The 12,181-nt window shown below is 43.1% G+C and overlaps 1 protein-coding gene across 1 annotated transcript in view; it reads left to right on the top strand.

Annotated features, from left to right (window-relative positions):
• Nucleotides 1–12,181, top strand: part of LOC112238935 (leucine-rich repeat-containing G-protein coupled receptor 6) — a 77,717-nt gene that overhangs the window by 45,843 nt on the left and 19,693 nt on the right. Inside the window, 8 exon segments of the mRNA XM_042299867.1 lie at nt 1,886–1,954; nt 2,246–2,317; nt 3,178–3,249; nt 3,374–3,442; nt 5,070–5,141; nt 5,307–5,372; nt 6,042–6,113; nt 8,588–8,659. Coding sequence (XP_042155801.1) covers nt 1,886–1,954; nt 2,246–2,317; nt 3,178–3,249; nt 3,374–3,442; nt 5,070–5,141; nt 5,307–5,372; nt 6,042–6,113; nt 8,588–8,659 — 564 coding nt within the window.

Genomic DNA, 12,181 nt, shown 5'->3' with positions numbered 1-12,181 from the left:
CTCTGTTTAGGGCCAAATAGCATTCTAGTTGTGTACTCTCTGTTTAGGGCCAAATAGCATTCTAGTTGTGTACTCTCTGGTTAGGGCCAAATAGCATTCTAGTTGTGTACTCTCTGTTTAGGGCCAAATAGCATTCTAGTTGTGTACTCTCTGGTTAGGGCCAAATAGCATTCTAGTTGTGTACTCTCTGTTTAGGGCCAAATAGCATTCTAGTTGTGTACTCTCTGGTTAGGGCCAAATAGCATTCTAGTTGTGTACTCTCTGGTTAGGGCCAAATAGCATTCTAGTTGTGTACTCTCTGGTTAGGGCCAAATAGCATTCTATATGTGTACTCTCTGTTTAGGGCCAAATAGCATTCTAGTTGTGTACTCTCTGTTTAGGGCCAAATAGCATTCTAGTTGTGTACTCTCTGGTTAGGGCCAAATAGCATTCTAGTTGTGTACTCTCTGGTTAGGGCCAAATAGCATTCTAGTTGTGTACTCTCTGTTTAGGGCCAAATAGCATTCTAGTTGTGTACTCTCTGTTTAGGGCCAAATAGCATTCTAGTTGTGTACTCTCTGGTTAGGGCCAAATAGCATTCTAGTTGTGTACTCTCTGTTTAGGGCCAAATAGCATTCTAGTTGTGTACTCTCTGGTTAGGGCCAAATAGCATTCTAGTTGTGTACTCTCTGTTTAGGGCCAAATAGCATTCTAGTTGTGTACTCTCTGGTTAGGGCCAAATAGCATTCTAGTTGTGTACTCTCTGGTTAGGGCCAAATAGCATTCTAGTTGTGTACTCTCTGGTTAGGGCCAAATAGCATTCTAGTTGTGTACTCTCTGGTTAGGGCCAAATAGCATTCTAGTTGTGTACTCTCTGTTTAGGGCCAAATAGCATTCTAGTTGTGTACTCTCTGGTTAGGGCCAAATAGCATTCTAGTTGTGTACTCTCTGGTTAGGGCCAAATAGCATTCTAGTTGTGTACTCTCTGGTTAGGGCCAAATAGCATTCTAGTTGTGTACTCTCTGGTTAGGGCCAAATAGCATTCTAGTTGTGTACTCTCTGGTTAGGGCCAAATAGCATTCTAGTTGTGTACTCTCTGTTTAGGGCCAAATAGCATTCTAGTTGTGTACTCTCTGTTTAGGGCCAAATAGCATTCTAGTTTGTGTATTCTCTGTTTAGGGCCAAATAGCATTCTAGTTGTGTACTCTCTGTTTAGGGCCAAATAGCATTCTAGTTGTGTACTCTCTGTTTAGGGCCAAATAGCATTCTAGTTGTGTACTCTCTGTTTAGGGCCAAATAGCATTCTAGTTGTGTACTCTCTGTTTAGGGCCAAATAGCATTCTAGTTGTGTACTCTCTGTTTAGGGCCAAATAGCATTCTAGTTTGCTCTGTTTTGTTAATTCTTTCCAATGTGTCAAGTAATTATCTTTTTGTTTTCTCATGATTTGTTTGGGTCTAATTGTGCTGCTGTCCTGGGGCTCTGTGGGGTCTGTTTGTGAATAGAGCCCCAGGACCAGCTTGCTAAGGGGACTCTTCTCCAGGTTCATCTCCCTCTCCTCTCTATTTCTCCCCCTCTCTCTCTCTCCCTCTGTCTCCCTCTCTCTCTTCCTATCTCCCCCTCTCTATCTCCCCCTCCCCTTTGTCTCCCTGTCTCTCTACCTATCTCCCCTCTCTATCTCCCTATCTCTCCCTTTGTCTCCCTGTCTCTCTACCTATCTCCCCCTCTCTCTCTCTTCCTATCTCTCCCATTGTCTCCCTGTCTCTCTACCTATCTCTCCCTCACTATCTCTCTCCTTCTATCTCTTCCTATCTCCCCCTCTCTATCTCTCTCCCCCTCTTCCTATATTCCCCTCTCCCTCTGTCTCTCTCTCTCTTCCCCTCTATCTCTTCCTATCTCCCCTCTCAGGGATCTGAACTACAATGATCTACCAGAGTTTCCTACAGCCATCAGGACCCTGGCAAAGCTTCAGGAACTGTGAGTCCACACACACACACACACACACACACACACACACACACACACACACACACACACACACACACACACACACACACAAACACACAGACACACACACAGTTGCCTGCTTGACTATCATATGTTCTCAGGATCAGTGGTTGATGTTATATTTATATCATATTTTATCATTGGTTTTAATGCAGGATACAACATCTTAAACCTCAATAGCTGCACACCGAGGGGAGGGCTATGATTTCTCTCACACTTAGCAGATGCTCTGACGTGTGTGTGTGTGTGTGTGTGTCCTAGTGGGTTCCACCACAACAACATCAGAGCGATCCCTGAGAGAGCCTTCATGGGAAACCGCCAGCTACAGACCATGTTAGTAACCCCCCTCCACACACACACACACACACTGATAAACACACACACACACACACACACACTGATAAACACACACACACACACACACTGATAAACACACATACACACACACACACACACACACACACACACACACACACACACACACACACACACACACACACATAACACATAAACTGATTAATACACATAAACACACACACACACACTGATAAACACACATACACACACACACTGATAAACCCACACACACACACACACACTGATAAACACACACACACACTGATAAACACACACACACACACACTGATAAACACACATACACACACACACTGATAAACACACACATACACACACACACTGATAAACACACACACACACACACACACTGATAAACACACACACACACACACACTGATAAACACACACACACACACACATAAACTGATTAATACACATAAACACACACACACACACTGATAAACACACATACACACACACACTGATAAACACACACACACACACTGATAAACACACACACACACTGATAAACACACACACACACTGATAAAAACACACACACACACACATAAACTGATTAATACACATAAACACACACACACACACTGATAAACACACATACACACACACACACTGATAAAAACACACACACACACACACACACTGATAAACACACACACACACTGATAAACACACACACACACTGATAAACACACACACACACACTGATAAACACACACACAGACATACACTGATTAATACACATAAACACACACACATACAAGTGCACGTAGACAAAGGCCTTGGTGAAATAAATAACAAGACCTCTTCCTCAGTCACTTCTATGAGAATCCCATCCAGTCTGTGGGAAGATCCGCTTTCCAGTTTTTACCTAAGCTCCATACACTGTGAGTAATGAGGTTCCTTCTCCAGTCTGACAATATGACTTTTGGATGTATGTCTTGGATATAGCAGACCACATGAGTGTGTATGTGTGTGTACCATCTAACTAACGAGCGCGTCCCTCTCCAGCTCCCTAAACGGGGCGACCCAGATACGAGATTTCCCCGACCTGAAAGGAACCACCAGCCTGGAAACACTGTAAGAGAGAGAGAGACACACACACACACACACACACACACACACACATACACACACATACATACACACACACACACACACACACACACACACACACACACACACACACACACACACACACACACACACACACACACACACACACACACACACACACACACACACTTACACACACACATACACACACATACACACACACACTACTGCTGTATTGAGTGCAGGGGCTCAGTCTCCCCTACCTAATGAGTGTCTCAGAGAATGGGAACAGAGACAGAAATAGAAGGAGTAGAGAGAGGGAGAGTTGTACCATCAGGTAGCTAACTAGCCACAGAAGCTCTGGGAGGGTATGACAGGCTCTGGGAGGGTACGGCAGGCTCTGGGAGGGTACGACAGGCTCTGGGAGGGTTGACAGGGGCTCTAGAAGGGTACGACAAGCTCTGGGAGGGAATGACAGAGGCTCTGGGAGGGTACGACAGGCTCTGGGAGGGTACGACAGGCTCGACAGGCTCTGGGAGGGTAAGACAAGCTCTGGGAGGGTTGACAGAGGCTCTGGGAGGGTACGACAGGCTCTGGGAGGGTACGACAGGCTCTGGGAGGGTACGACAAGCTCTGGGAGGGTATGACAGGCTCTGGGATAGTACGACAAGCTCTGGGAGGGTAAGACAAGCTCTGGGAGGGTTGACAGAGGCTCTGGGAGGGTATGACAAGCTCTGGGAGGGTACGACAGAGGCTCTGGGAGGGTACGACAGGCTCTGGGAGGGTATGACAGGCTCTGGGAGGGTAAGACAAGCTCTAGGAGTGTATGACAGGCTCTGGGAGGGTATGACAGGCTCTGGGAGGGTACGACATGCTCGGGGAGGGTACGACAAGCTCTGGGAGGGTGTGACAGAGGCTCTGGGAGGGTGAGACAGAGGCTCTAGAAGGGTACGACAGAGGCTCTGGGAGGGTGTGACAAAGGCTCTAGAAGGGTACAACGGGGGCTCTGGGAGGGTATGACAAAGGCTCTAGAAGGGTACAACACAACAGGCTCTGGGAGGGTACGACAGGGGCTCTGGGGGAGGGTACGACAGGGGCTCTGGGGGCTCTGGGAGTGTATGACAGGCTCTGGGAGGGTACAACAGAGGCTCTGGGAGGGTATGACAGGCTCTGGGAGGGTACGACAGGCTCTGGGAGGGTACAACAGAGGCTCTGGGAGGGTACGACAGGCTCTGGGAGTGTATGACAGGCTCTGGGAGGGTACAACAGAGGCTCTGGGAGGGTACAACAGAGGCTCTGGGAGGGTACGACAGGGGCTCTAGAAGGGTACGACAGAGGCTCTGGGAGGGAATGACAGAGCACACACATGCATTGACGTTGACAAAGTTCTGGGGCACTAGGATCTCTTAGACTAGAGGGAAGAGGGCCCACAACTGGCCTTACAACACCAGTTCCAGACAAAACTGGTCTCCCATCCATGGACCAACTAGTCCCAACCCTACTTAGCTTCAGCCTATTGAGCTAACTGTCTCACTGTGTTAGTATCACAGAGACAGAAGAATCAACTGGCTTCCCTGGACCTAAACAATCACTACAATACTCAAATACCCTCTTCTGTCTCTCAATCCCCCCCTCTCTCTCCTCTCTCTAGGACATTGACCAGGGCTGGTCTCTCTACTCTTCCTCAGCGGTTGTGTCAGCATCTACTCCGCCTCAGAGTACTGTGAGTACTTTGAATGAAAGAATGTGCACACACACAATTAAATTTAACCGTACCCCCTAAATGCCCCAATTGATAAAATCCCAAACCCACAGAATTGCTTAAATCTGACACGGATCTGAAACCCCAGATTACACTATAATGATATTTTTGCCTGTGTATTCACAGTGAGATGTCTCATAATCAGATAGCGGATCTTCCCAGCTTCTATCACTGCTCTGCCCTGCAGGAAATGTGAGTCAACATGGTGTAATGGTTGAACAACGTTCCAATAACAGAATGTTAGAACAACGTTCCAATAACAGAATGTTAGAACAACGTTCCAATAACAGAATGTTAGAACAACGTTCCAATAACAGAATGTTAGAACAACGTTCCAATAACAGAATGTTAGAACAACGTTCCAATAACAGAATGTTAGAACCACCTTCCAATAACAGAATGTTAGAACAACGTTCCAATAACAGAATGTTAGAACCACCTTCCAATAACAGAATGTTAGAACAACGTTCCAATAACAGAATGTTAGAACAACGTTCCAATAACAGAATGTTAGAACAACGTTCCAATAACAGAATGTTAGAACCACCTTCCCATAACAGAATGTTAGAACAACGTTCCAATAACAGAATGTTAGAACAACGTTCCAATAACAGAATGTTAGAACAACGTTCCAATAACAGAATGTTAGAACAACGTTCCAATAACAGAATGTTAGAACAACGTTCCAATAACAGAATGTTAGAACAACGTTCCAATAACAGAAAATGTTAGAACAACGTTCCAATAACAGAATGTTGGAACAACGTTCTGATAATGGTATGACTGAAATAGTAGGAGTCTATACTTTGGTATTGCAGTTTCACTGCTTGTTTTGTAGTAACAGGGTGTGTGTGTGTGTAGAGGCCTGCAGTATAACCACATTAGGAGGATTGAGAGGGATACCTTCCAGCAGCTCAGCTCTCTACAGTCTCTGTGAGTATACTGTTTACTCTCTGTGAGTATACCGTTTACTCTCTGTGAGTATACTGTTTACTCTCTGTGAATACTGTTTACTCTCTGTGAGTATACTGTTTACTCTCTTTGTATACTCTTTACTCTCTGTGAATACTGTTTACTCTCTGTGAATACTCTTTACTCTCTGTGAGTATACTGTTTACTCTCTGTGAGTATACTGTTTACTCTCTGTGAATACTCTTTACTCTCTGTGAGTATACTGTTTACTCTCTGTGAGTATACCGTTTACTCTCTGTGAGTATACTGTTTACTCTCTGTGAATACTGTTTACTCTCTGTGAGTATACCGTTTACTCTCTGTGAGTATACTGTTTACTCTGTGAATACTGTTTACTCTCTGTGAGTATACCGTTTACTCTCTGTGAGTATACTGTTTACTCTGTGAATACTGTTTACTCTCTGTGAGTATACTGTTTACTCTCTGTGAGTATACTGTTTACTCTCTGTGAATACTGTTTACTCTCTGTGAGTATACCGTTTACTCTCTGTGAGTATACTGTTTACTCTGTGAATACTGTTTACTCTCTGTGATTATACTGTTTACTCTCTGTGAGTATACTGTTTACTCTCTGTGAATACTCTTTACTCTCTGTGAGTATACTGTTTACTCTCTGTGAATACTCTTTACTCTCTGTGAATACTCTTTACTCTCTGTGAGTGTACTGTTTACTCTGTGAGTATACTGTTTACTCTCTGTGAATACTCTTTACTCTCTGTGAATACTCTTTACTCTCTGTGAGTATACTGTTTACTCTGTGAATACTCTTTACTCTCTGTGAGTATACTGTTTACTCTCTGTGAGTATACTGTTTATTCTCTGTGAGTATACTGTTTACTTTCTGTGAGAATACTGTTTACTCTGTGTGAGTATACCGTTTACTCTGTGAATACTCTCTACTCTCTGTGAATACTGTTTACTCTCTGTGAATACTGTTTACTCTCTGTGAGTATACTCTTTACTCTCTGTGAGTATACTGTTTACTCTGTGAGTATACTGTTTACTCTCTGTGAGTATACTGTTTACTCTGTGAATACTCTTTACTCTCTGTGAGTATACTGTTTACTCTGTGAATACTCTTTACTCTTTGTGAGTATACTGTTTACTCTGTGAATACTCTCTACTCTCTGTGAATACTCTTTACTCTCTGTGAGTACTCTTTACTCTCTGTGAGTATACTGTTTACTCTCTGTGAGTATACTGTTTACTCTGTGAATACTGTTTACTCTCTGTGAGTATACTGTTTACTCTCTGTGAGTATACTGTTTACTCTCTGTGAATACTCTTTACTCTCTGTGAATACTCTTTACTCTCTGTGAATACTCTTTACTCTCTGTGGGTATACTGTTTACTCTCTGTGATTATACTGTTTACTCTCTGTGAATACTCTTTACTCTCTGTGAATACTCTTTACTCTCTGTGAATACTCTTTACTCTCTGTGAGTATACTGTTTACTCTCTTTGTATACTCTTTACTCTCTGTGAGTATACTGTTTACTCTGTGAATACTGTTTACTCTCTGTGAGTATACTGTTTACTCTCTGTGAGTATACTATTTACTCTCTGTGAATACTCTTTACTCTCTGTGAGTATACTCTTTACTCTCTGTGAGTATACTGTTTACTCTCTGTGAATACTCTTTACTCTCTTTGAGTATACTGTTTACTCTCTGTGAATACTCTTTACTCTGTGAGTATACTGTTTACTCTCTGTGAATATACTGTTTACTCTCTGTGAGTATACTGTTTACTCTGTGAATACTCTTTACTCTCTGTGAATACTCTTTACTCTCTGTGAGTACTCTTTACTCTCTGTGAGTACTCTTTACTCTCTGTGAGTATACTGTTTACTCTGTGAATACTGTTTACTCTGTGAATACTGTTTACTCTGTGAGTGTACTGTTTACTCTCTGTGAGTATACTGTTCACTCTATGTGAGTATACTGTTTACTCTCTGTGAATACTCTTTACTCTCTGTGAGGATACTGTTTACTCTCTGTGAGTATACTGTCAACTCTCTGCCAATACTCTTTACTCTCTGTGAGTATACTGTTTTCTCTCTGTGAGTATACTGTTTACTCTCTGTGAGTATACTGTCAACTCTCTGTGAATACTCTTTACTCTCTGTGAGTATACTGTTTACTCTCTGTGATTATACTGTCAACTCTCTGTGATTATACTGTCAACTCTCTGTGAATACTCTTTACTCTCTGTGAGTATACTGTTTACTCTCTGTGAGTACTCTTTACTCTCTGTGAGTACTCTTTACTCCCTGTCAGTATAATCTTTACTCTCTGTGAATACTCTTTACTCTGTGTCAATATACTATTTCCCCTACACATAAACTGTTACTCTCTGTGAATACTGTTACTCTAACAGATAGGCACTAAACTTTCAGAATAACGACAGTAACTAATTCTCTCTCTCTCCCCCCAGAGATCTCAGCTTCAACAGTATTGAGTGGATTCACCCTGATGCCTTCATTTCGTTCCATTCTCTGACCAAGCTGTGAGTATACATACACACATATATCCCACATCACCAAGCAAGTCAGGGTAACTTTGGTTCACCTTAATTAAAGCAAATCTTTAGGCCAACACTGACACAGACTCTAGAAACTGACTGACTGACCGGCTGGCTGGCACGCACTGATACTAGCAGACAAAAAGGCAGGCAGACAGACACTGATACTAGCAGACATAAAGACAGACAGACAGACAGACAGACAGACAGACAGACAGACAGACAGACAGACAGACAGACAGACAGACAGACAGACAGACAGACAGACAGACAGACAGACAGACACTGATACTAGCAGACATAAAGACAGACAGACAGACAGACAGACAGACAGACAGACAGACAGACAGACAGACAGACAGACAGACAGACAGACAGACAGACAGACAGACAGACACTGATACTAGCAGACAAAAAGACAGACAGACAGACAGACAGACACTGATACTAACAGACAGACAGACAGACAGACAGACAGACAGACAGACAGACAGACAGACAGACAGACAGACAGACAGACAGACAGACAGACAGACAGACAGACAGACAGACAGACAGACACTGATACTAGCAGACAAAAAGACACAGACAGACAGACAGACAGACAGACAGACAGACACAGACCCGACAGACAGACAGACAGACAGACAGACAGACAGACAGACAGACAGACAGACAGACAGACAGACAGACAGACAGACAGACAGACAGACAGACAGACAGACAGACAGACAGACAGACAGACACTGATACTAGCAGACAAAAAGACACAGACAGACAGAGACAGACACACAGACCCGACAGACAGACAGACAGACAGACTGTAAACATCAAGAAAACCAGTATGTTAAACCAGTATGTTAAACCAGTATGTTAAACCAGTATGTTAATTACTGACAAGTTTTTCCAAAACTATTTGATAAACAGGGCAAAATAGAAATAGGCCTTTAACAGTTAGGATCAGCTTGATCTCCCCCTTTAAATAAAGGACGAACTGTGGCTGCCTTCCAAGCAATGGGAACCTCCTCAGAGAGGAGAGACAGGCTAAAAAGGTCAGAGATAGGCTTGGCGATGATAGGGGCAGCAACCTTAAAGGAGAGAGGTTAAAAGGTCAGAGATAGGCTTGGCGATGATAGGGGCAGCAACCTTAAAGGAGAGAGGTTAAAAGGTCAGAGATAGGCTTGGCGGTGATAGGGGCAGCAACCTTAAAGAAGAAAAGTGTCTAACCCATCTGACCCAGATGTTGATTTGGGGTCAAGTTTCAGGAGCTCCTTTAGCACCTCAGACTCAGTGACCGCCTGCAGGGAGAAACTTTGTAGCAGGGCAGTGGAAAAAGAGGGAGAAGCATCGGGGATAGTCACATTAGAAGGGGTGGGAGATTGGGACATTTTGGACGGGCAAGGAGGCATGGCTGAGTCAAATAGGAATCCAGATTAAAGAGCTCAGCCATGTCCTTCTTGTCAGTAACAACCACATCATCAACATTTAAGGGACATGGGTAGCTATGAGGAGGGTTTATTCTCCAAGTCTTTTATAGAACTTCTTTGGGTTCGACCCACAGAGAGAGAACTGCTCCTTAAAGTAACTACCTTTGGTCTTCTGGGTAGCCTGAGTGCCCGTTTCTCATTTGCCTGAACGAGAGAGTATACATTTGCCGAGCCTTTCACCAAATGCAATTCTTGAGGTGGAGTAACTCTGCAAGATAACGGTCGAACCAGGAGCTGAACCTGTTTTTAATTCTCATTTTCTTTATGGGGGCGTGTTTGTTAACAATACCACTAAAAATATAAAAAAAGAAGGTCCAAGTGTCTTCAACAGAGGGGATCAAGCTGATTCTATACCATTTTACAGAGGCCAGGTCCTGAAGGAAGGCTTGCTCATTAAAGTTTTTTAGCGTCTGACAAATCAGGACAGGACGTTTCACTGAGCAGCCATTACGAACACAGGCAGTAGTGATGACTAAGGTCATTACAGAAAACACTAGACTGATGATAATCAGGATTATAATCAGGATTATTTGTGCGGATAACCTCAATGAGATAAGCCTTTTCTGGGTGTTTGGAGTCATACCTTGTGGGATTGGCAGTAATCTGAGAAAGATTTGGGGAGTCCCATTGATTTAGGACTTGGTCAGGTGGTTTAAGCATGTCCCAGTTTAGGTCACCTAGCAGGACAAATTCAGACTTAGTGTAAGGGGCAAGGAGATTGTTTGGGGACAGACTTGGTGGAGAACACTGAGCACTGAAGGTGATCCTTGGTAAAGTTCGACACTCCACCACCTTTGGAAGATCTGTCTTGCCGAAAAAGGTTATAATTAGTTATTTGTGTTGGCTGGGACTACACAGAGCTAGATGTAATCACATGAAAACCCCTTTCTCTAGAAGGAAAGCCCTTTTCTCTAGAAGGAAAGCCCTTTCTCTAGAAGGAAAGCCCTTTTCTCTAGAAGGAAAGCCCTTTCTTTAGATCCAAAGCCACTGTATTAGCAGAGAACAAATGACATGTGCCGTGTCTTTGGCTATGCCGGATTAAGTGATATGACATGCTATTCTATAATTTCTCTGTAATTAATATCACCTGATTAAGCTAATCAGGTAAATAATGAACTAGAAAGTCGGGGCACCATGAAAGAGTGTTTATAGAGCTGTTATCTTCCAAATAAACTCTTAAAGACCTAGTAATCTTTTACATCAATAGCAGTCAATATTTAATCGTCACCTTATTTAGTCTCATCTGAAAGTTGAGTCTCATCTTCACGAACCCTGGCTAACAAGTTGAATCTGCAATACAACATTTGGTTTAATTATTTGTCAAGTTGACACACTTTACTTTATTCTGGCTGCTATTGTCGAAATTCATCCTTCCAGCATGTAGGTCGTCACCTTCACATTGATATTTGGTGCTAATTTCGTCAGGTTCTTGCTGAGGTTGGCTTAGTTCTGGAGGTGGTCTTTGTCCTTTCAATGTGGGGGTGGTAAGTCCTCACGTCCTCGGAACAGAAAGTTACATTTTCGTCAAGAGGCTTATATAGGATTGGGAGAGAGGGCTGTCTTTCAGAGTTTATAACCAGTGTCTGTTCAAATGGGCGGGGCCACTGAGTTGGCAGAGTTTACAACCAATGTCTGTTCACATGGGCGGGGCCACTGAGTTGAGCTTAGTTCACTCATGAAAACCCTATTCTCTCATTTAGGAGCTAAAAATTAAATTTCACAAATAGTTTCATATTTATAAACATTTAAATTGCATAACAATTCCATGTGAATCTGATAACTAGAATGTGTAGATTTTCCGAGATACAGTTTATGTCGTCCTATCATCAGTAATCATGTCTCAGACGCCAACTGAACTGACGTCATATTCATTAAGTCCCAACGCATATTTTCAACTGGTTGGATTACTGAAATATGGTTCCGTTTACCATCTTCTGATGTCACCAGACTCTCTATGTTAACAAATGGATTTTCAACAGTCACATCGGTAGAGTAGAGAGAGGAAAAAGGGGAAATGTAT

This window comes from Oncorhynchus tshawytscha, linkage group LG16 (genome assembly GCF_018296145.1).
Source record: "Oncorhynchus tshawytscha isolate Ot180627B linkage group LG16, Otsh_v2.0, whole genome shotgun sequence".
In the NCBI taxonomy this organism is placed as follows: domain Eukaryota; kingdom Metazoa; phylum Chordata; class Actinopteri; order Salmoniformes; family Salmonidae; genus Oncorhynchus; species Oncorhynchus tshawytscha.
Note: the sequence above shows the minus strand (reverse complement) of the source record. Positions and strands in the feature narration are given on the sequence as shown.